The sequence below is a fragment of the Eucyclogobius newberryi genome, unplaced genomic scaffold, assembly GCF_026437365.1.
Source record: "Eucyclogobius newberryi isolate DKJ021-1_F unplaced genomic scaffold, fEucNew1.0.hap1 SCAF_1, whole genome shotgun sequence".
NCBI classification, from domain to species: domain Eukaryota; kingdom Metazoa; phylum Chordata; class Actinopteri; order Gobiiformes; family Gobiidae; genus Eucyclogobius; species Eucyclogobius newberryi.
In genome coordinates, this window is record NW_027315723.1 from 7,262,778 (window position 1) to 7,289,476 (window position 26,699).

General features: G+C 41.2%; 2 protein-coding genes across 3 annotated transcripts; one reads left to right on the forward strand and one right to left on the reverse strand.

Moving 5' to 3' along the window:
• Positions 1-32: 32 nt before the first annotated feature.
• On the forward strand, positions 33-17,138 carry LOC140364492 (tetraspanin-7-like). 2 transcript variants are annotated; one of them, XM_072450648.1, is made up of 8 exons: positions 33-331; positions 2,551-2,739; positions 4,385-4,459; positions 4,592-4,696; positions 4,857-5,003; positions 15,729-15,812; positions 16,806-16,875; positions 17,015-17,138. In XM_072450648.1, exons 1-7 carry the CDS (start codon positions 251-253, stop codon positions 16,872-16,874), a joined length of 750 nt encoding a protein of 249 aa, XP_072306749.1. In that variant the 5' UTR covers positions 33-250; the 3' UTR covers position 16,875; positions 17,015-17,138. The 2 variants fall into 2 exon arrangements, with proteins under 2 accessions (XP_072306749.1, XP_072306757.1); XM_072450656.1 differs by having other exon boundaries at positions 4,592-4,687; positions 4,851-5,003.
• Positions 17,139-17,559: 421 nt separating this feature from the next.
• On the reverse strand, positions 17,560-19,529 carry LOC140364501 (uncharacterized). The gene is made up of 4 exons (XM_072450668.1): positions 19,197-19,529; positions 18,062-18,367; positions 17,862-17,960; positions 17,560-17,739 (listed from the first exon to the last, which is right to left on the reverse strand). Exons 1-4 carry the CDS (start codon positions 19,467-19,469, stop codon positions 17,635-17,637), a joined length of 783 nt encoding a protein of 260 aa, XP_072306769.1. The 5' UTR covers positions 19,470-19,529; the 3' UTR covers positions 17,560-17,634.
• Positions 19,530-26,699: the final 7,170 nt, after the last annotated feature.

The window sequence follows — 26,699 nt, forward strand, 5'->3', positions numbered from 1 at the left end:
GTGACGAGGCGTTTCCTGGTGGACTCGGCTCCGATGAACAGAGCACTCCAGGACGACTCGGAGGAGCAGACGGGACCAGGAGACAGCTACAAGATCAGGACCAACCACCTAAAACTATCAGCCACCATCGAGGGATGAAGAACTTTCAGCAGATTTAAGGGTTTGGGCTAAAAAGGTGGAGAAGGTAGAGAAGGTGCTCTGATTTCAGAAAGTATTTGCCAGATTTTTGTAGTCTAGATACGTGTGAGCAATGTCTCGGAGAAGGTTCCAAACGAAACCCTTGATTTTCTGCCTCAAAACTCTGCTCCTGGTTTACTCTTTTGTCTTCTGGGTGAGTGCACATTAGAATGACATCAATATCAGTTAAATAGTTATACATCTATATTAGTTTATATGTACAGCTGTGTAATGATGTGATGTTTTTAGTGGCATTGCTCCTTCCTGCTCCTTTCGTTTAAACAGATACAATTTGGTACAGTTCTGTTGACAGTGCCAGGGATGTCCCTCTGCTCCATGGGGCACGTCCATGGATCTATTAAATTATCTGGATACGATTTCACACCAGGGCGATGGTCATGTGACACCGAATCATTTGACACTGAGTCATGTGACACTTAATCATGTGACACTGAGTCATGGAGAAGGGTCTGGCTACAGCGCGTGTTGAGTGGAGCTCCACTTTAGCTCCACATACGGTTTGGTTATCGACCCCTAACCCTAAAACCTAACCTTACCCAACATGTAGCTATTGTAAATTGATAATTTAACCCAGTATTTTAAAAAGATTTCTTAAAAGAATCTTAAAAAAATATATATATTTTTTTACTATCTGAGCAGCCAATACAGTGAGCAAAGCAGGGTTACTCCAGGGTCAACTCTGCAGCACCTTAAATATCTGATTCAATTAAAAAAAACAGAACCCATCAACCACAGGAGAACGACCAGAGGAATAAAGTATAGTCAAATGATTCAGAACTTTTCTATTTCAAATGGTCGGTCAAATATGAGGGGATCAAAGCGCTTTACACCAATGAACCAATCTCCCATTAACACTAACGCAAACAAGTGTTTAAGTGTCATAAAGGTTGTTTGTTTTACAATAAAACACATGGATGGTATTGTGTCTCAGGGCTCTTAGGGTCCGTGAAATCAATCTCAGACACGTGCCAATCAGTTTGCCAGGTAAGTCCAATTAAATGAAAAACTACTTAGGAAAGACATTCCACATTATTAAGCAGAACACCATTTTCAAGCAATATGGACTCAGATTTGGCGCCACAAAAAAATCCATTAAAACAGATTAATGAACATGTATAATTAAACTTATGTACTTGTTGAATCACTTCTCTGCCCATTAGCAACAAACCTACGTGCCTTACATTTAGCGTGTCCTGGGCCAACTCAAAATTGAAGTTATTGAGTTTTATTTACATTTAATCTGGTTTAGCCACTATGGACCAGAAGAACTAAGCTAAACGACCCTTGGAATGCCACACAGTGTTTGTTCAGGCAGACAGGTTACAAATGTCCACTCCCCAGGGGCAGAATCGTGACTCCTGCTCTCTGTGGTGGAAATTAAAGACAATAATTGATGTAGTTCTAACCTCTCCTCTGTTTTACCAGTGTAATTGCCTGAACATGTCCCATTCCCCCTGTTCCTCTAATCTACACTGGACTCTAAAAAGTTAGAAATGGTTGCATCATGTGGTTGTATCTTTCATAAATGTTATATTGCCTGGTTAAAATATGTTTTATTTTTATTTTTATTATTTCTGGCTAAATGTTATATGTTTAGTTTTGTATGTCCAGGTGTCGAGCACTGTGCTACTGTCTGTATGTTTATTTATCATATACATTCTTATGTGCATTTGTTATTTGGTAAGCCATAATGCAGCTGTCCTGGGGGTATTCGGTCGGACATTTGTTAATGAACATACACTACATTTTATAAACACCCCGGATTGTTGCCATGGGTTAAATTAATCTCTTGTGTGTATATGTGTGTGTGTGTGTGTGTGTGTATGTGTATGTGTATATGTATTTGTATATTTGTATATGTGTGTGTGTGTGTGTGTGTATGTGTATGTGTATATGTATATGTGTGTATATGTATTTGTATATTTGTATATATGTGTGTGTGTGTGTGTGTGTGTGTGTATGTGTATGTGTATATGTATATGTGTGTATATGTATTTGTATATTTGTATATGTGTGTGTGTGTGTGTGTATGTGTATGTGTATATGTGTGTATATGTATTTGTATATTTGTATATTTGTATGTGTGTGTGTGTGTGTGTGTATGTGTATGTGTATATGTGTGTATATGTGTGTATATGTATTTGTATATTTGTATATTTGTATATTTGTATATGTGTGTGTGTGTGTGTGTGTGTGTGTATGTGTATATGTATATGTGTGTATATGTATTTGTATATTTGTATATTTGTATATGTGTGTGTGTGTGTGTCTGTGTGTGTGTGTCTGTGTGTGTGTGTGTGTATATGTATTATGTACGTATTTATTTGATGAGTTATTGTTGTTTTGTCTCAGGTGTCAGGCATTGTGCTTCTGTCTGTCGGGCTCTGGTGGATCTTGATGCTTGGTCCGTACTCAGTGTTGATTTCCAGAGCGCCTTCTGCCGTTCCCTTTGTTCTTTCGGGCACTGGAGCTGGGATCGTGGTGCTGTCGCTCTTCGGCTGCTGGGCCACCTGCAGGGGGCAATGCTGGATGCTGCGCACGGTCAGTTCAGGATATTTTATCTGATCGTTTGTTATAGAGCTGACGAATACATTTCATTGCACATTTAAAAAACTAATTCTTCACATTCTGAATCTAACCTGTGTCATTTGTGTCCATGACACAGTGAAAAGTTTCCCATAGTACAATTTCAAAGGTACTCATCTAGACAAATGTTTTCAAATCAACGAAGATTCCGGCAATTCCACTTCCATAAAGTAAAGGAGCTGGTCTGAGAAACTCGACACGACAAAACCAGAAAACAAAACTTCAGAGTCTCAGCTTCAGAACAGCTTCAGTTTTTATTGGGGCATTTTAGGAAAAATAGGCCAATAACAAGAGGGGTTCGTTTGGAATACCGGTACATTTATTCACTTTTCCCCTGTTTAGTCATCTTTTAGATCTGGAATAGTCCAGTTATAGATTTATTTATGTGGTTCTTGGTGTGACAAGGTGAAGGATCTGATCTATACCTGTTTATCTGTATCATTCCCTATTTGGGCCAAACTACGTTAATCCAGTTCAAGAAAAAAACTGTTGTCTATTCAGGTATAAATTGTAGCAAAAAATAAATAAACATATATGTTGAGTATTCCCAAAAACAAGAAAACCAAGGCAAATATGTTTTTGATTTACAAATAAATATTAAAAAGCCTTTATTGTAGCATGGCTTTAAGTTTAACATATGCACCAACGTGTTTCAATCCTTCGTGGCCTTCCTCAGGGCGCAAACGCACCAACACGTGTGTAGGCCTCATTTTATAGGGAGGGGCCTGTGGCTCCACCTCTTCAGATTAACAATATGAAAAAGCATTTTAAACAAAATATTTACAATACAATCTAAGTCGATTTATGTAAGTGCACTAACTCAACAATAATCCAATCATGAAAAATACAAAAATGGGGCCATGGGGTACTGGGGCCATGGGGTACTGGGGCCGTGGGGTACTGGGGCCATGGGGTACTGGGGCCATGGGGGACTGGGGCCATGGGGGACTGGGGCCATGGGGTACTGGGGCCATGGGGTGCTGGGGCCATGGGGTACTGGGGCCATGGGGGACTGGGGCCATGGGGTACTGGGGCCATGGGGTACTGGGGCCATGGGGGACTGGGGCCATGGGGGACTGGGGCCATGGGGTACTGGGGCCATGGGGTGCTGGGGCCATGGGGTGCTGGGACCGTGGGATACTGGGGCCGTGGGATACTGGGGCCGTGGGGTACTGGGGACGTGGGGTACTGGGGCCATGGCATACTGGGGCCATGGGATACTGGGGCCATGGGGTACTGGGGCCATGGGAAACTGGGGCCATGGGATACTGGGGCCATGGGGTACTGGGGCCATGGGGTACTGGGGCCATGGGATACTGGGGCCATGGGATACTGGAGCCATGGGATACTGGGGCCATGGGATACTGGGGCCATGGGGTACTGGGGCCATGGGGTACTGGGGCCATGGGATACTGGGGCCATGGGGTACTGGGGCCATGGGGTACTGGGGGTCACTTTTCCGTATGGCACGTTTGTGTTCTGAAAGTCTGTCTTTCCAGTTCAAGTTTCCTCACAATAAACCATCAGAAATTTGAAGTTTGTTTGTGATTGGCTCCCTGGCCTCTCCTTGTTTGACCCCTGTGTGACCTCTGACCTGCAGTACGCTGTGCTGCTGTCGCTCGTGTTCTTCACTGAACTCATCGCTGGAATCTCTGGGTTTATTTTTCGTCATGAGGTTTGCCTCTTTAACTTCATTAAAACCATGGTTTGGAGACAGAATACTTCAAATAAATACTTAAGTAACAATATTTACAGCACTACAGTAACAGTATTTAGTATATTCCAGTAATGTTTGTGTATTTTTCAGATTAAAGGCAGTTTTTATAGCTCTTTTTCTGAAGCCGTTCAAAAATACAACGCTCTGGACGAACGCAGTCTTGCAGTCGACGACCTACAGAGGAAGGTGTCAATACTACACATACTACTACTACTACTACTACTACTACTACTACTACTAGTATTATCATAACAATGATTAGATTGAATATTCTACTTTATTTAGTTGCTTATTTATATTTGCAGTATCATGAGTTCTTACTGGTACTTTTGAATGTTTCTGTTTGTAGTTGCACTGCTGCGGCGTGTCGAACTGCAGTTGGCTGCACAGCTCGTACTTCCCTAACGGAGGAGTCCCAGGCTCCTGCTGCGTCCAAATCAATGACTGTGACCATGACGACCTCCGCAACGCATCAAGAGCCGCCGAAAAAGTGTACAGCCAGGTAATCTAACACAACCTGGTAATCTAACTCACAGCCAGGTAATCTAACACAACCTGGTAATCTAACACACAACCAGGTAATCTAACTCACAACCTGGTAATCTAACTCACAACCTGGTAATCTAACTCACAACCAGGTAATCTAACTCACAACCTGGTAATCTAACACACAACCAGGTAATCTAACTCACAACCAGGTAATCTAACTCACAACCTGGTAATCTAACTCACAACCTGGTAATCTAACACAACCTGGTAATCTAACACACAACCAGGTAATCTAACACACAACCTGGTAATCTAACTCACAACCTGGTAATCTAACTCACAACCTGGTAATCTAACACAACCTGGTAATCTAACTCACAACCAGGTAATCTAACACAACCTGGTAATCTAACACACAACCAGGTAATCTAACTCACAACCTGGTAATCTAACTCACAACCTGGTAATCTAACACACACCTGGTAATCTAACACACAACCTGGTAATCTAACTCACAACCAGGTAATCTAACACAACCTGGTAATCTAACACACAACCAGGTAATCTAACACACAACCTGGTAATCTAACTCACAACCAGGTAATCTAACTCACAACCTGGTAATCTAACACACAACCAGGTAATCTAACTCACAACCTGGTAATCTAACTCACAACCTGGTAATCTAACACACAACCTGGTAATCTAACTCACAACCCTGTAATCTAACACAACCTGGTAATCTAACACACAACCAGGTAATCTAACTCACAACCTGGTAATCTAACTCACAACCTGGTAATCTAACTCACAACCAGGTAATCTAACTCACAACCAGGTAATCTAACTCACAACCAGGTAATCTAACTCACAACCTGGTAATCTAACACACAACCTGGTAATCTAACTCACAACCTGGTAATCTAACTCACAACCTGGTAATCTAACACACAACCTGGTAATCTAACTCACAACCTGGTAATCTAACACAACCTGGTAATCTAACACAACCTGGTAATCTAACACAACCTGGTAATCTAACTCACAACCTGGTAATCTAACACAACCTGGTAATCTAACACAACCTGGTAATCTAACTCACAACCTGGTAATCTAACTCACAACCTGGTAATCTAACTCACAACCTGGTAATCTAACTCACAACCTGGTAATCTAACACACAACCTGGTAATCTAACTCACAACCTGGTAATCTAACTCACAACCTGGTAATCTAACACACAACCTGGTAATCTAACTCACAACCTGGTAATCTAACTCACAACCTGGTAATCTAACTCACAACCAGGTAATCTAACACAACCTGGTAATCTAACACACAACCAGGTAATCTAACTCACAACCTGGTAATCTAACTCACAACCAGGTAATCTAACACAACCTGGTAATCTAACACACAACCAGGTAATCTAACTCACAACCTGGTAATCTAACACAACCTGGTAATCTAACACACAACCAGGTAATCTAACACACAACCTGGTAATCTAACTCACAACCTGGTAATCTAACTCACAACCTGGTAATCTAACACAACCTGGTAATCTAACACACAACCAGGTAATCTAACTCACAACCTGGTAATCTAACACAACCTGGTAATCTAACTCACAACCAGGTAATCTAACACACAACCAGGTAATCTAACACACAACCTGGTAATCTAACTCACAACCTGGTAATCTAACACACACCTGGTAATCTAACACACAACCTGGTAATCTAACTCACAACCAGGTAATCTAACACAACCTGGTAATCTAACACACAACCAGGTAATCTAACTCACAACCTGGTAATCTAACTCACAACCTGGTAATCTAACTCACAACCAGGTAATCTAACTCACAACCTGGTAATCTAACTCACAACCAGGTAATCTAACACACAACCTGGTAATCTAACTCACAACCTGGTAATCTAACACACAACCTGGTAATCTAACTCACAACCTGGTAATCTAACTCACAACCAGGTAATCTAACACACAACCAGGTAATCTAACTCACAACCTGGTAATCTAACACACAACCTGGTAATCCAACTCACAACCTGGTAATCCAACTCACAACCTGGTAATCTAACTCACAACCTGGTAATCCAACTCACAACCTGGTAATCTAACTCACAACCTGGTAATCTAACTCACAACCAGGTAATCTAACACACAACCTGGTAATCTAACACACAACCTGGTAATCTAACTCACAACCTGGTAATCTAACACACAACCTGGTAATCTAACTCACAACCTGGTAATCTAACTCACAACCTGGTAATCTAACACACAACCAGGTAATCTAACTCACAACCAGGTAATCTAACACACAACCTGGTAATCTAACACACAACCTGGTAATCTAACTCACAACCTGGTAATCTAACTCACAACCTGGTAATCTAACTCACAACCTGGTAATCCAACTCACAACCTGGTAATCTAACACACAACCTGGTAATCCAACTCACAACCTGGTAATCCAACTCACAACCTGGTAATCTAACACACAACCTGGTAATCTAACACACAACCAGGTAATCTAACACACAACCTGGTAATCCAACTCACAACCTGGTAATCCAACTCACAACCTGGTAATCTAACACACAACCTGGTAATCTAACTCACAACCTGGTAATCTAACACACAACCAGGTAATCTAACTCACAACCTGGTAATCTAACTCACAACCTGGTAATCTAACTCACAACCTGGTAATCTAACTCACAACCAGGTAATCTAACACACAACCAGGTAATCTAACTCACAACTTGTAATCTAACACACAACCTGGTAATCCAACTCACAACCTGGTAATCCAACTCACAACCTGGTAATCTAACTCACAACCTGGTGATCCAACTCACAACCTGGTAATCTAACTCACAACCTGGTAATCTAACACACAACCTGGTAATCTAACACACAACCTGGTAATCTAACTCACAACCTGGTAATCTAACACACAACCTGGTAATCTAACTCACAACCTGGTAATCTAACTCACAACCTGGTAATCTAACACACAACCAGGTAATCTAACTCACAACCAGGTAATCTAACACACAACCTGGTAATCTAACTCACAACCTGGTAATCTAACACACAACCTGGTAATCTAACTCACAACCTGGTAATCTAACTCACAACCTGGTAATCTAACACACAACCTGGTAATCCAACTCACAACCTGGTAATCTAACACACAACCTGGTAATTCAACTCACAACCTGGTAATCCAAATCACAACCTGGTAATCTAACACACAACCTGGTAATCTAACACACAACCAGGTAATCTAACACACAACCTGGTAATCCAACTCACAACCAGGTAATCCAACTCACAACCTGGTAATCTAACACACAACCTGGTAATCTAACTCACAACCTGGTAATCTAACACACAACCAGGTAATCTAACTCACAACCTGGTAATCTAACTCACAACCTGGTAATCTAACTCACAACCTGGAAATCTAACACACAACCAGGTAATCTAACTCACAACCAGGTAATCTAACTCACAACCTGGTAATCTAACACACAACCTGGTAATCTAACTCACAACCAGGTAATCTAACTCACAACCTGGTAATCTAACTCACAACCAGGTAATCTAACTCACAACCTGGTAATCTAACACACAACCTGGTAATCTAACTCACAACCAGGTAATCTAACTCACAACCAGGTAATCTAACTCACAACCTGGTAATCTAACACACAACCTGGTAATCTAACTCACAACCAGGTAATCTAACTCACAACCAGGTAATCTAACTCACAACCTGGTAATCTAACACACAACCTGGTAATCTAACACACAACCAGGTAATCTAACACACAACCTGGTAATCTAACACACAACCTGGTAATCTAACTCACAACCTGGTAATCTAACACACAACCTGGTAATCTAACTCACAACCAGGTAGTCTAATTTACAACCAGGTAATCTAACTCACAACCTGGTAATCTAACTCACAACCAGGTAATCTAACTCACAACCAGGTAATCTAACACACAACCAGGTAATCTAACTCACAACCTGGTAATCTAACACACAACCTGGTAATCTAACTCACAACCTGGTAATCCAACTCACAACCTGGTAATCTAACACACAACCTGGTAATCTAACTCACAACCTGGTAATCTAACTCACAACCTGGTAATCTAACTCACAACCAGGTAATCTAACACACAACCTGGTAATCTAACTCACAACCTGGTAATCTAACACACAACCTGGTAATCTAACACACAACCTGGTAATCTAACTCACAACCTGGTAATCTAACTCACAACCTGGTAATCTAACTCACAACCTGGTAATCTAACACACAACCTGGTAATCCAACTCACAACCTGGTAATCTAACACACAACCTGGTAATCCAACTCACAACCTGGTAATCCAACTCACAACCTGGTAATCTAACACACAACCTGGTAATCTAACACACAACCAGGTAATCTAACACACAACCTGGTAATCCAACTCACAACCTGGTAATCCAACTCACAACCTGGTAATCTAACACACAACCTGGTAATCTAACTCACAACCTGGTAATCTAACACACAACCAGGTAATCTAACTCACAACCTGGTAATCTAACTCACAACCTGGTAATCTAACACACAACCAGGTAATCTAACTCACAACCAGGTAATCTAACTCACAACCTGGTAATCTAACACACAACCTGGTAATCTAACTCACAACCTGGTAATCTAACACACAACCTGGTAATCTAACACACAACCTGGTAATCTAACTCACAACCAGGTAATCTAACTCACAACCTGGTAATCTAACTCACAACCTGGTAATCTAACTCACAACCAGGTAATCTAACTCATAACCTGGTAATCTAACACACAACCTGGTAATCTAACTCACAACCAGGTAATCTAACTCACAACCAGGTAATCTAACTCACAACCTGGTAATCTAACTCACAACCAGGTAATCTAACTCACAACCAGGTAATCTAACTCACAACCTGGTAATCTAACACACAACCTGGTAATCTAACACACAACCAGGTAATCTAAGACACAACCTGGTAATCTAACACACAACCTGGTAATCTAACTCACAACCAGGTAATCTAACTCACAACCTGGTAATCTAACACACAACCTGGTAATCTAACTCACAACCAGGTAGTCTAATTTACAACAAGGTAATCTAACTCACAACCTGGTAATCTAACTCACAACCAGGTAATCTAACTCACAACCAGGTAATCTAACACACAACCAGGTAATCTAACTCACAACCTGGTAATCTAACTCACAACCTGGTAATCTAACACACAACCTGGTAATCTAACTCACAACCTGGTAATCCAACTCACAACCTGGTAATCTAACACACAACCTGGTAATCTAACTCACAACCTGGTAATCTAACTCACAACCTGGTAATCTAACTCACAACTAGGTAATCTAACACACAACCTGGTAATCTAACTCACAACCTGGTAATCTAACTCACAACCTGGTAATCTAACACACAACCTGGTAATCCAACTCACAACCTGGTAATCTAACTCACAACCTGGTAATCTAACTCACAACCAGGTAATCTAACTCACAACCTGGTAATCTAACACACAACCTGGTAATCCAACTCACAACCTGGTAATCCAACTCACAACCTGGTAATCTAACTCACAACCTGGTAATCTAACTCACAACCTGGTAATCTAACACACAACCTGGTAATCCAACTCACAACCTGGTAATCCAACTCACAACCTGGTAATCTAACACACAACCTGGTAATCTAACTCACAACCTGGTAATCTAACTCACAACCTGGTAATCTAACACACAACCAGGTAATCTAACTCACAACCAGGTAATCTAACACACAACCTGGTAATCTAACTCACAACCTGGTAATCTAACACACAACCTGGTAATCTAACTCACAACCTGGTAATCTAACTCACAACCTGGTAATCTAACACACAACCTGGTAATCCAACTCACAACCTGGTAATCTAACACACAACCTGGTAATTCAACTCACAACCTGGTAATCCAAATCACAACCTGGTAATCTAACACACAACCTGGTAATCTAACACACAACCAGGTAATCTAACACACAACCTGGTAATCCAACTCACAACCAGGTAATCCAACTCACAACCTGGTAATCTAACACACAACCTGGTAATCTAACTCACAACCTGGTAATCTAACACACAACCAGGTAATCTAACTCACAACCTGGTAATCTAACTCACAACCTGGTAATCTAACTCACAACCTGGAAATCTAACACACAACCAGGTAATCTAACTCACAACCAGGTAATCTAACTCACAACCTGGTAATCTAACACACAACCTGGTAATCTAACTCACAACCAGGTAATCTAACTCACAACCTGGTAATCTAACTCACAACCAGGTAATCTAACTCACAACCTGGTAATCTAACACACAACCTGGTAATCTAACTCACAACCAGGTAATCTAACTCACAACCAGGTAATCTAACTCACAACCTGGTAATCTAACACACAACCTGGTAATCTAACTCACAACCAGGTAATCTAACTCACAACCAGGTAATCTAACTCACAACCTGGTAATCTAACACACAACCTGGTAATCTAACACACAACCAGGTAATCTAACACACAACCTGGTAATCTAACACACAACCTGGTAATCTAACTCACAACCTGGTAATCTAACACACAACCTGGTAATCTAACTCACAACCAGGTAGTCTAATTTACAACCAGGTAATCTAACTCACAACCTGGTAATCTAACTCACAACCAGGTAATCTAACTCACAACCAGGTAATCTAACACACAACCAGGTAATCTAACTCACAACCTGGTAATCTAACACACAACCTGGTAATCTAACTCACAACCTGGTAATCCAACTCACAACCTGGTAATCTAACACACAACCTGGTAATCTAACTCACAACCTGGTAATCTAACTCACAACCTGGTAATCTAACTCACAACCAGGTAATCTAACACACAACCTGGTAATCTAACTCACAACCTGGTAATCTAACACACAACCTGGTAATCTAACACACAACCTGGTAATCTAACTCACAACCTGGTAATCTAACTCACAACCTGGTAATCTAACTCACAACCTGGTAATCTAACACACAACCTGGTAATCCAACTCACAACCTGGTAATCTAACACACAACCTGGTAATCCAACTCACAACCTGGTAATCCAACTCACAACCTGGTAATCTAACACACAACCTGGTAATCTAACACACAACCAGGTAATCTAACACACAACCTGGTAATCCAACTCACAACCTGGTAATCCAACTCACAACCTGGTAATCTAACACACAACCTGGTAATCTAACTCACAACCTGGTAATCTAACACACAACCAGGTAATCTAACTCACAACCTGGTAATCTAACTCACAACCTGGTAATCTAACACACAACCAGGTAATCTAACTCACAACCAGGTAATCTAACTCACAACCTGGTAATCTAACACACAACCTGGTAATCTAACTCACAACCTGGTAATCTAACACACAACCTGGTAATCTAACACACAACCTGGTAATCTAACTCACAACCAGGTAATCTAACTCACAACCTGGTAATCTAACTCACAACCTGGTAATCTAACTCACAACCAGGTAATCTAACTCATAACCTGGTAATCTAACACACAACCTGGTAATCTAACTCACAACCAGGTAATCTAACTCACAACCAGGTAATCTAACTCACAACCTGGTAATCTAACTCACAACCAGGTAATCTAACTCACAACCAGGTAATCTAACTCACAACCTGGTAATCTAACACACAACCTGGTAATCTAACACACAACCAGGTAATCTAAGACACAACCTGGTAATCTAACACACAACCTGGTAATCTAACTCACAACCAGGTAATCTAACTCACAACCTGGTAATCTAACACACAACCTGGTAATCTAACTCACAACCAGGTAGTCTAATTTACAACAAGGTAATCTAACTCACAACCTGGTAATCTAACTCACAACCAGGTAATCTAACTCACAACCAGGTAATCTAACACACAACCAGGTAATCTAACTCACAACCTGGTAATCTAACTCACAACCTGGTAATCTAACACACAACCTGGTAATCTAACTCACAACCTGGTAATCCAACTCACAACCTGGTAATCTAACACACAACCTGGTAATCTAACTCACAACCTGGTAATCTAACTCACAACCTGGTAATCTAACTCACAACCTGGTAATCTAACTCACAACCTGGTAATCTAACACACAACCTGGTAATCCAACTCACAACCTGGTAATCTAACTCACAACCTGGTAATCTAACTCACAACCAGGTAATCTAACTCACAACCTGGTAATCTAACACACAACCTGGTAATCCAACTCACAACCTGGTAATCCAACTCACAACCTGGTAATCTAACTCACAACCTGGTAATCTAACTCACAACCTGGTAATCTAACACACAACCTGGTAATCCAACTCACAACCTGGTAATCCAACTCACAACCTGGTAATCTAACACACAACCTGGTAATCTAACTCACAACCAGGTAATCTAACACACAACCAGGTAATCTAACACACAACCTGGTAATCTAACTCACAACCTGGTAATCTAACACACAACCAGGTAATCTAACTCACAACCTGGTAATCTAACTCACAACCTGGTAATCTAACACACAACCTGGTAATCTAACTCACAACCTGGTAATCTAACTCACAACCAGGTAATCTAACTCACAACCTGGTAATCTAACTCACAACCTGGTAATCTAACACACAACCTGGTAATCCAACTCACAACCTGGTAATCCAACTCACAACCTGGTAATCTAACTCACAACCAGGTAATCTTACTCACAACCTGGTAATCTAACTCACAACCTGGTAATCTAACTCACAACCTGGTAATATAACTCACAACCAGGTAATCTAACTCACAACCAGGTAATCTAACTCACAACCTGGTAATCTAACTCACAACCAGGTAATCTAACTCACAACCTGGTAATCTAACTCACAACCTGGTAATCTAACTCACAACCAGGTAATCTAACTCACAACCAGGTAATCTAACACACAACCTGGTAATCTAACTCACAACCAGGTAATCTAACTCACAACCTGGTAATCCAACTCACAACCTGGTAATCTAACACACAACCAGGTAATCTAACTCACAACCTGGTAATCTAACACAACCTGGTAATCTAACACACAACCAGGTAATCTAACTCACAACCTGGTAATCTAACTCACAACCTGGTAATCTAACTCACAACCTGGTAATCCAACTCACAACCTGGTAATCTAACACAACCTGGTAATCTAACTCACAACCAGGTAATCTAACTCACAACCTGGTAATCTAACTCACAACCTGGTAATCTAACTCACAACCAGGTAATCTAACTCACAAACTGGTAATCTAACACACAACCAGCGACTGTTTGAAGGTTTTGGGACGGTATTTACACCAGGCATGTCCAAACTATGGCCCGGGGGCCAAATGCGGCTCTCAGACCAATTTTTGTTGGCCCTCCAGCTTCCTGCTATGTCGGCCCAAACCACAAAAAGTAGTACTTTTTACTGTGAAATTGGGAAAATTCAGGCATATTGATGTTACACAAACCTATTATTAATGTTCTCGATCTAATTAAAGGTGTGGAGGCTCATCGCAATTACGTCAAATGCAAAATTTCAAATGATTCACTTTGTCATTCAACAAATTTGACATTGTCAAGTTGTTTGTGGCCCTCTGCCCCGTTTAAGTGTCAAAATGCGGCCCTTGTATTGGTGAAAAAAGTTTGGACGCCCCTGATGTACACGGTCTAGACCCAGTTTCACTATCTTGGTGATGTTTATAATGTTACTTCCTGGTTGTACATGGGAAGCAAATATGTCATAGGTAGAGGTAATTCCACAACCGTTACCTAGCAACCATACTTTAAACAAGGGCAAAAATCCATACATATTACACATTAGTTATGATTTGACAAATAATAATACCCGATAGCAGCTTTATTTTGTTAAATGATTCTTGAAACGGTCAGAAAAATGTGTCAGTTTAAGTGAAAAATGTCTGGATTTTTGATGGACAGTCGCTTGTGGACAGAGGGATTCAGTTTTAGAATCAGCGCTACTTCCTGTCATTTCAACTGTCATTTTTCAAGTAGTCTTCACCAATTGCAACTTTACTCATATAAAACGGTAATAGAAATGTACCACATCTTTAAAAAAAATATTAGATAGATATTCACCACAGGGAGTATCCCACCAAACAAAGTAATAATTAGACAAACATTACTTTAAAATGATCTGGAGACAGAATTATATGGTTGAATTTGCTGTTTAAATATCAAATTGAAAATGTGTTCAGGGCCAATGTTTCTGTAACTACTGGGCCGGCCCACATGAAACAAAAACGGTCACAAAGTTCAGCATCTTCTCATCGTAAATAAGCAAAAGTGAAATAATTTGTCCACATTAACTTAATCAAGTGGTCCTATTATTCAACCCGAAGATGCAAAAGTTATAAAATTGAAAGGAGATTCATATGACAGGTTACAGAGCCAATCCCAAACAAATAATCAGGTGGAGCCATAAGTGAGATCATCATGTTCCTGTGTTTATTTTACAGCCTCTGTCTTTGCTCTTGTCTTTTTTCTCAGGGATGTTTTGAGCTTGTGACGTCGTTTATTGACAGAAACCTCGGAATCATCGCCGGGGTCACGTTTGGGATCGCCTTCTCTCAGGTACGACCCCCTTTTGGTCATAAGCAGAACTACAGCTAAACCCCCTACAGGCCAAAGACAGTACTACAGCAAAAAACCCTACAGGCCAAAGACCGTACTACAGAAAAAATCCCTACAGGCCAAAGACAGTACTACAGCTAAACTTCCAACAGGTCCTAAAGCAGAACTACTAAACCCCCTACAGGCCGTGCGCCGTGCTCTCTCCGCACCCGCCGCCTAATGTTGGCCTAATGCTGGTTGCTGATAGAGTTTTTTAGCATTTCAAAACAATTACTGCCACAACAATGTATTGAAGCTTCAAAGCAACAAAAAGACAAAATGTAGGTTCAACACCCCCCCCCCCAAGAAAAAATATATTACGTATTTTCAGCTTCAACTCATTTTGAGATGATCCCTAAGCAGAACTACTAAACCCCCTACAGGACAAAGGCAGTAATACAACCGAGCCCTTAGGGATCATCTCAAAATGGGTTGAAGCTGAAAAGACGTGCGCGGCCCGTGCGCGGCCCGTGCGCGACCCGTGCGCACGGTGCGTTGTGATCACGCGCGCAGTGGCCTGTGCGAGGGAGCACCCGCCCCCCTCCCCGCGCTGGCCACGGCGCGCCGTGGGCCATGTGGATTGAGTAAACAAACATGCGCAACAGGTGACATTATTTGGAGAATTCATAACTTCTTCTGATAAACATACCAAAGGATGTTCAGGGACTAAAGGTGAGCAGGGTCTATCAAGCTACTATCGTTTTATCAACGCGTTAACATTTTATGTGAAGCCAGTCTTTCGTCTTTTGAGGGGAGGAGGGGGTCCAGAGAGAAACGAAAAAAATTACGTCTTTTCAGCTTCAACCCATTTTGAGATGATCCCTTACGGCTAAAGAGATTTCTACAGCTAAACCCTTTAGGCTAACAGCAGTACTACAGCAGCTCTTCACCTCCTACAGGCCAAAGACAATACTACAGAAAACAGAACAACATTTACAGTTTTTGTTTTTGCAGCTGATCGGAACCACTGTGGCCTGTTGTCTGTCCAGATTCATCCACACAAACCAGTACCAAATGGTCTGAGGTAAGACCCCAAACCAGGACTAAACATGGGTCACACATGCACTAAACCAGGATTACAATTGTACTAAAACAGGATTAAAACCTGGATTTAGGACTAACACAGAACTAAACTCGGGTCTAACATTCTGTCTTTTCCACAGGTCTGTGATGGAGGCTACACAGAATCAGGAACTCTGTAGTGTTTAATTTGTGTGCAATATTGATTTAATTTCATGAATTTGAAGTTTTGAACATGAATAAATAAATACAAAACAAGAAAAATAACTTTATTTACCCACGAACCCACAATGAATTCTAGGTTTACTTTGAGGGGTCCATTCTAAAATCAGATCCTACATCGGTAAATAAATACATACATTTAATAGATACAACAATAATAATAATAATAACAACAACAACAATGATAAGGATAATAATTGTACAAATAATAAATATAATTACCATCATCATCATCATCATCATCATCATAAAAAAACTCTTTGATAAAGGTTCAGTATGTGTTGCATTTTCTAAACTGTAAAGTAGAAACAACAATTCCATTGGTCAGACTAAAATAATTGTTACTTAACAAAATAAAAGCTGCTGCACCTGTCTCCCTTTGAACCCTGAGAGTTGTAATTCACCTTACATTGGCCCCAGTGCACCACAGGAGCTGTAGACAGTAGATGTTGTTTTTGCATTTTGTTTTCACTGTAAGAAACTGTCCCTGATGCTGGAAGCTTTTGTTCCCCAGCTTTTGGTGTATTGTGGGAAAGGATATTTATGGGACTTTGAGGGTGGAGGTCCAGAGCAGATTCTGTGGCAGAGAGACCTGGACATGACACGTGGGACACTGCTGCTTCCGCCACAGGTACTCCTCTATGCACTGAAATACAACAAATACCTCAGATACTATTACTACATCAAGGAGCACTGCCAAGTACCAGTACTTCCGATGTAGTAGCAGAAGTTAGCATGGTATATTATTTTAAATAATATTATTGTTACCTCTTTGTGGAAGGAGTGTGAACACTGCAGCTCCCGGGTTCCTCCTGTTCCATGTTTGAGCTCATTGTGACAGATCAGACACACACTGTCAGCATCACTCTAGAACAAAACACAAAAATACATGTTTAAAGCCTGGTTAGATCTGGATAAGATCCTGGACTGGACCCTTTTCCAGATTTGACTAAGATCTTGGTCCGTACCAGGGACATGACGTTCCTCCTCCTGAAGTGGCCTTTTTTCTCCAGGATGTTGGGTTTGTTAGGGCTTTGTTTGGGTTGAGGGTTTGATTCCCAGTCTGGCTGGGGGGCAGGTCTCTCTGGGATGGTCGGCGGGCCGTGGAGGAGTGCGAGCGAACTCCTCCTCTCTCGCTCTGCTGGAGGGGGGGGGACTTCCTGTGGCGATGGTAGCAAACGACGTGACGAAGAGCGCCGCAGGAGCAGCTTTGCTGTGACTGGAGCGGCTGTCGAGACGTGGAGCCGAGACAGAGTCATGGAGGAGAGGATTGACTGAAACATACAAAGCACATCCTTATGACCACAGAGAGGCGCTATGGAGCCAGGAACAAGTCACAGAGGATTGATTTTAAGATTTTTATAACCTACAGTTTTTGAAATGTCTTATTGGTCTTTGGCCTTCTTATATTTCAGAACTGCTTTTCAGAACCATACCAACCATACCATGTTTTTGGGTTTATTATAAAGTATATTCTAGTTAGAATAGCTATAGCTTTTAATCATATTAGTTTTTTACTTGGTTTTATCCCTTTTAAGATCTCCAGGGTTTCCTCTGAGGACCCCTCTATACCGGGAGCGGTGGTCTGCTGTGGCTGCAGGGGCCTGTCTCATGGGCCCCTGGTGGAGGTTTGCTGTCTGCCTCATCTTTCCTTTGGGCCTTGTCAGTGTCCTGTGACTGCAGGCAGTTCTCTGCTCTGGGTTAAGACATCACCTCTGATGGTGCTTACTCAACAGTTCATCTGTGCTATCCTTCCACAAAGAGCGCAGGCTTGCATACCATGTGACCGCTTGGACCAATCAGAGCGAGAGTTGCTTTAATAGAGCAGAGCAAGCTAAGATATAAAATGAAAGAGCTGTTTTTAATAAAACTGAAGGATCTGAAAATATGCATTTAACATTTCCACAAAATGTCCTCTTTTTGAAAGCGGTTGGTCCGAACACGAGCAGTTTGTTTTTAAATTGCGATCTGTGGGAAAAATGCTTTCTGGACTGTAGAGATTTTTTGGTGACAATTGGCGACGTGTTTAAGGTGGCAATACCCTATCCAGATATTTTAATAAATCCAAAACTAATTTAAGTTAGGTTCAGAGCTGGATCTTACTGGACTGGGAAGGGAGGCTCGGCGGCCCATTCTCAGAGGAGTCGGGTCCAGATTGGATCGACTTTCTGTGGGCTCGGCCACATCCTGGAGGGGTTCATTCTCTCCTCTGCGGAGGTGCATCCAGGTGTTAAAGATGCAGCCATCTTTCTCCTCCTCCTCCACTGCAGAGTCTGGGTCTGAGTCCGGGGCTTGGTCCTGATCTGGATCTGAGCCCTGTTCCTGCTCTGAAGTCTCCTCAGGGTCTGAAAACACCTCGTCTTTGTCAGGGTCCATTTTAAACTTAGATTCAGACAAAATTAGCCCCCTTTGCTGACGGCTTGTGTGTTTTTGAAAAGCAAGGAACAAAAATAGCTCTGAGCAACCTCAGCTAAAGCAACTAAAGCAACAGACTAAAACTGAAGGCTAGAGATTAATTAGTCATTAATTAAACTACACAGGCATTTTCAGATCCAAGGAGAAAGGAATGGAGAAAAAGAACATTCAAAATGTCTTTGCTCTAAATTAAGAGCCAGACCGGTAGAATAAAAGGTGGTCTTGGTGTCATTAAGTGTTTCTGGTCAGTCTTGATTTGAGCTCTATCTACTGTAGTGTCCAAAAATAAAATCCATTTGGTCCTTTTGATCAGCTGTAGATCCTGGTTCAGGCCTTGGTTCACAGAGCCCTGCGTTATTCCCACGTTTAGTCCAAGTCCTGGTTTGGAGCTGGTGCCAACGCAGTTTGGAGTTGTCCTGTTGTGCTTTGAGTGTCAGTGTCGCTGCTCTCACTTAGACACAATCCCATTAGACCAGGATTAGGCCAGGATTAGAACTAGATTATTGCCAAGACCGGTACCACTGCAAAAGCACTGTTGCAGAAAAATAAAATAAAATACTTTTGTTCACAGAGGGCAGCATTTTGAAACATATATGTGACAATTAAGTGTTCAAAATGTTGCCTTTCATATAGTTTTGATGAGCCATCACACCTTTAATAAGAATAAATATTACTATTTATGATATTTCAATTATTAAAGTTTTTTTTTTTTTAATTTTGGTTATTTGGACCAATTTAGCAGGAAACCTGAGGGCCTGCAAGAATTGACCATAGTTTGGACACCATTATTTTAGACCCATAGGATTTAATGGTTTTAAAGGCGGTATGGACGATTTTTCTGCGATTTGAGAACGCAGGCGGAAGTGCGCATGCGCACTCCCCCGTGTGGACTGATATAACACACACGTGTGTTTGTTTATTAGCGCAACGGATCGCATCTCTCGCCTCCCGTAGATTTCTGTCCACTTCTGCGTCAGCTCGAACTGTCTTTCTCCGTCTTCATTTTGCCCCGTACACTGAGGGAACTATATTATGATAGATCCATGCGCTTAGGCACGCGGAAACTTGAGGAGGAACCGCACGCGGCTGCAGGTGAGCGATAGGTGCGTTTTATGATTGATACGTGGCAGGACAAATGATTTATCCACGCCACAAGGAAATATGATAAAAAATTTGCTGAAAAAAATCGTCCATTCCACATTTAACTAATTTTAGAGCATGTCATATTCAGTTCACTTGTAAAACTACATGAAAATGTAAATGTAAAGATTCTGATGTTAGGTCCAATAAAGTCTGGGTTTAGATATGGTGGTACTTATGGTGGGAAAATCAAATATCATCTTAGGCGGTGTAAAAACTTTGAGAACTTCTGTTTTATGTTTTATGAGGTTTGATACAAATTACAATGCTTTATAATTATAAAATGTTTTTATGATTAAATATATAACTAGACTTACTACTTTATTAATGTTAGCTATAAAAGCTATAAACCAATGACGCAACTGTTTTTTTGATTTTATTGTCATTGCATCTTGTAGATAATGTAATGTAACATATTGAATATTAATGTAAATATAACCACAACCCAATGAATGCTTGACAGATGTTAACGGATTTTAATGTCTTCGTTTGGTGTGATAGTACCTGTGTTTAATATTTCTTGTATAGTTTTACAGTCAGGTGGTAGCTTGTGAAGAAAAAAATAAATAAATGAAAGTTGAAAATGACAGGAACTGGTAAGTTCTAAAACGTACCTCTACCTAGGTGTACCTAGGTGTTTCCGTTAACCATCAAAATGTCTCTGATGGAAACTTATCAATGTATTTTTCTTTTCTTTTTAAAGAATAAACATAAAACACAGAAAAGAACATGGCCAGAGAAATTGAGATACACAATCATGTCACAATAAAAGTCTGAATGTAATTTTTTCAATTTTTTTCCATTTGTCTGTTGTCTGTTACTATGACTTACCAGTCCTTGATCGTCGGTGAGGTTTATATCATCCATTTCCTTCCCTTTTTCCTGCCGCCAAAAATATCAAAAGTAGCCAGAGGTATCCGTTTATTGTGTCCATAGCAGGAGTTTTGAGACCCTAATACATAGATCTAAAATTGAATGGGATGACAGTGCCAATTTCAATTTCAATGAAATCTAATATTTCCCTCCAGACATGTGATTTTGTGGTCCTCCACTGGGATGTGCACACTTTTTCCCACTCTTCATCTGTCAAAACAAGTTTACTTTCTCTTTCCCATTTGTTTTTAATATATTTAGAGTAGCTGTCCAGATGGGAATGCATTGATATAATTTAGAAATTCATCTTCTTGAAAGTTCTGATATATGAAACTTGATAAAAATTTCCGTCAAAGGGTTATAATTAATTTGTTTAATTTCTTGGTTATAATAACTCCTTATTTGTAAATACCTATAGAAGTCCTGTTTCTCCAAGACAAAGGATTATTTAAACATATAGCTTTTCATATGATTATATTTTACAATTTGATAAAACACTTTTTTAACTTTTGTAATCCAGACCTTGAATCTCAGGTCATTATCATTTGGTACAAAATATTGGTCATAAGCCAACCAGTTTAAGATTTTAACATCTTTGTTTAGTTTGTATGTTTTAATCAGCTCCTTCCATGTTGTAAGCACAGATTTCACCCAGGGATTCTTAACTTCCTCCAAATAGCCATTTGTCATCTGTCCAAAGGCCTGTTCAGGAACCCCTGGCACAACATTAATATCAATATTTTTATATTGAGCTTCATATTCTGGGCCACACCAGGACTGCAACGCTCTGATTTGAGCTGAAATAAAGTTATTTTTAAGGTAAACCCCAACCTTCTTTTTCTTTGAATAATTGTAGAATTTTAAATCTTAAGATTTTGGTGGCTTTATTAGACAAGAGAGGAGAGTGTGAAATGGGGGATGAGGGGGAGGATGTGCAGTAAAATTGGGATTTTCAGGATTCAAATTCACAACACTGCGCTTGCACCGACTGCAAAGTGTGATGAAATGAGCTGTGCTGCGCCCACGTAACATTACATTTATATTATTCAATTCATTTGTGGCCAATATAGTGTATTTTCAAAACAATCTACTGTATTACATTGTAGGCAGGTAATTAGTTATAGCATAAAATACAATAAAACATTTCCTTTGTTTTTCAGAATCAGAAAAGGTTCATTGCCATTGTCAGTGAACAAAAGTCACAGGCTAGAAATTTGCTTTGGTGATTAGGTGCAACAATGAACAATAATGAAGCAAAATATATCAAATAAGGCATGCATTAAAGAAAAATAATTTACATTTTCTAATAAGATAAAAATAGGCTTAGTATGTACACAATTTTACAGTTAAATTGACAGGGGTGGTGCAGAAGTGAACAGTGCAATGAGTGGTTAAAGTGGCACGCGTTAAGAAGTGTTTCTTGCCGATGATGGTGAATAATTGTAAAATTGCAAAATTTTCCTGCACAATCATCGTGAATTCACATTTACTGTTTATGTCCAACCAGGAAAAAATGCTCAAACTGGGGAAAAACAAGACATTTTATTTAAATTTTTAGTCAAATTAATCAATAATGTTCACAACTTTTTAGTTAACTATATAGTGTCATATGCACTTTAATGTTAACGCAAATAATAATAAATATAGCCGTAAGCGGCAATGATCGGCCCTCGCCACGCCGCCACCACACCGCCGCCACGCCACAAGAGGAGGGGGCGCTGACGTGCCCCAATTGTCCTTTTATTACGCCTACTGCTGAATCTGTGACGCTGTCACATCTTCTCCCCTTTGTTTTACCATCAAAAAGCTATTGTGGGTGCTAAGGTCCTGAATTGCCAATGGTGTTACTCGTGCACTTGTAGATGAGCAATAACCCCACGTACTCCGGTGTAATCGTTCTGAGCATTTATTCCACAAGTTGAACGAAAATTACAGGAGAAATCCAAAGCTGGCTATTCTCAAAAACAAAATGCTACGGTAAGAAAACCATATGGCTCCTCCATCTCTGTGTCCTTGGTTTGCGTGTGTACCTGGCCACGCCCCCTGAGCGCTGTCCCTCTTAAAGCGACGGGAACCCAACCGCACCAGGGCAGGCAAATTACCACTAATAAAAGTTACGAATATAACAAATGTAATCGAATAATCCAAACAACCAAAAATATTCATTAGTAAAACGTAAATTTACACATCTATAACGAAATATCAAGTTTTCCAAATTAACATAAATATATAACTAAACTTGGCTCCCACATACCGGCCCCTAATTGTGACCCTATAACACAATTATCAAACATAAACATGTGGAGTCAAAGTATTCAAATATTCTGCATGTCAGAACTTAAAGTCTTAAAGTGACTGTCTCAGTCTGCTTCTTGTAAGAGGCAAAGCTTTGTTATTGGCCTGTCCAATGTACTAGTCCTGGTTTTGATTTTGACTTGACGTACCATCCCAGACTTGTCCGGAGTTGTCTGAACAACTTTTCCTGTGACCCAGGAGTTGCGAGGGGAAGAGTCATCAACAAGGAGCACAATATCACCTATGGCAAGGTTGCGGGACGGACGAGCCCACTTTTGACGCTCCTGTTGAAGGGGCAAATATTCTCTTGTCCAGCGCTTCCAGAATATTTCGGACATATACTGAATTTGCTTCCATCTTTTCCTGGCGTAAAGATCCTGTTTATCGAACAAACCAGGTGGTAGGGAAGGTTTGGTCTTGAGGAGCAAAAGGTGGTTTGGTGTAAGCACCTCGAAATCATGTGGGTCACTGGACGCCCTGATTATCGGACGGCTGTTGACAATGGCTTCTGCTTCACATAGAAGTGTGTGTAGACTCTCTTCGTCTAGTGTCTGCAGTTTCAGGGTGGCATTAAGTACTTTCTTTATGGACTTAATTAGTCTCTCCCAAACACCTCCGTGGTGGGACCCTGTAGGAGGATTAAACATCCACTGAATGCCACGTTGTTGAAGCGAATCTTCAATCTTGGTGACATTCCATTCCTCCATGGCTCTTTTGAGTTCCCGTTCAGCACCGATGAAATTAGTTCCATTGTCCGAACGAAGAATCTTCACCTGGCCTCTTCTAGCTATGAAGCGACGAAGAGCTTGAATAAACGAATCTGTATCCAACGACGACGCCATCTCCAAGTGCACTGCACGGACAGTCAGGCATGTGAATATAACACCATATCTTTTCACCATACTTCGGCCACGCTTCACCTCGAAAGGACCGAAATAATCAACTCCTGTGTTAGTAAAGGGAGGGTCATTCGGCATTACTCTGTCTCGAGGAAGGTCAGCCATTTGCTGTTGTCCTGCGACTCCATGTGAGCGTTTGCAGACTATGCACTTTGAAAGAATCTGTCTTATTGCAGAGTTGGCGCCAGGAATCCAATATTTGGTTCTCAACTTGGAGAGTACGTGATTGCGACCGCCGTGAGTCAGGTTCTCATGTATCTCTCTGATGATAAGCTTTGCAACATGAAGATCTTTGTTCAGAATTGCTGGTCGTTTTGACTCTTCAGGTAAAGCTGCTCTGCTGAGTCTTCCTCCGACCCTCAAGATGCCTTGTTCGAACACTGGATTTAGTTTGAAAATGCTACTGCTTCCTTTTACACTTTGACCATGTTTAAGTGCGGTGATCTCTGCGGAATAATCTTTGATTGGCAGTGGCAGATAATTGCTGCCTCAGCTGCTGTGAGGTCATTCATTGTTAGCTTGTGCACTTTGTTCTGAAACGGGTTTTTCTTGAAAACATCCATTTCCTTTTCAACCTCGTCTTGAGTTTTTGTAGCGTTCAGCTCTTTCCTTTTGCGACACAGTTTCAGCAGAATGCTCTTAAATCTTAGCATCCATGCCACTGCTTTCTTGAGGCGAAACCACACAGAGAAGTACTGAAGGAAATCCTGTACTGCATCTCTATGTTCTTCAACTGCATTGGCACAGACAATGATATTTTTTACCTCTGGATCTTCTGTGGCTAGATTTCCAAGGTGTTGCATGTTCTCAGGCCATTCTTCTATGGGCTTATGGAGGAAATCCGGCCCCTGTAACCAAACATGGCTTTGAGTAAAGTTCTCTGCCTTGAGTCCCCTGGATGCATAATCGGCAGGGTTCTGTGAGGTGTTGATGTACCTCCACTGTTCTGGATGGGAGCACTGCAAGATAACATCCACGCGGTTAGCAACGAACGTGCGGAATCTACTTGCTGTGTTACGAATGTACTTAAGCACCGTGGTACTGTCTGACCACAACACAGATGTCTGGAGTGGAAGATGAAGTTCAGATTTCAAGACTTTGTCCATGCGAGCTGCCATGGTGGCCGCAGCCAGTTCCATGCGTGGGATTGTCATGGGTTTCAATGGGGCCACTCTTGCTTTCCCCAACACAAATGAGCAATGGACCTGGTTGTTGGCATTCTTTTGTAACAAGTAGCTAACTGTTCCGTATCCCTCTTCACTAGCATCGGCAAAATTATGCAGTTGGTTGAACACTGACTCGCCAAAGCCCACAGATTTAAAGCATCTTGCAACGCTTATGTTCTCCAGTCGGTGAAGCTGGTTCTTCCACGCAGACCACTCCCGAGCAAGATCATCCGGTATAACCACATCCCAACCAATCTTCCGCCTGCAAAGCTCTTGCAGGATCTTCTTGGCTTGTAGGGTAACTGGTGCTAGGATCCCCAGTGGATCGTAAACAGAACTTACGAGGGATAAAATGTTCCGCCTAGTTGGAGCTTTGTCTGAGAATATGATTCTGAACTTGAAGCTGTCAGACTGAATACACCACTGGACTCCCAGGGCTCTTTCCATTGGAAGTACGTCCCAGTCCAAGTCCAGGTCTTTAACCTCTGTGGCCTTCTCCTCCTCTGGAATGGCGGACAGGACTGCTCTGTTGTTGCTTATCCATTTTGTTAGTCTAAATCCAACCGTTTGACATACTGCTCTCAAACTGTGATACAACTGCACAGCTTCCTCTTCTGAAGACACTGACTTTAAACAATCGTCCACATAGAAGTTGTGGAGCACTGTGTCAACTGTTTGGCTGCTGAAGTGATCTCTGTTGTCTTGGGCACATTTGCGCAGGGCAAAACTGGCGCAACTTGGTGACGAAGTGGCTCCGAATAGGTGAACCGCCATCTTGTACTCAACCATTTCCTGAGTGACATCGCCAGATTTCCACC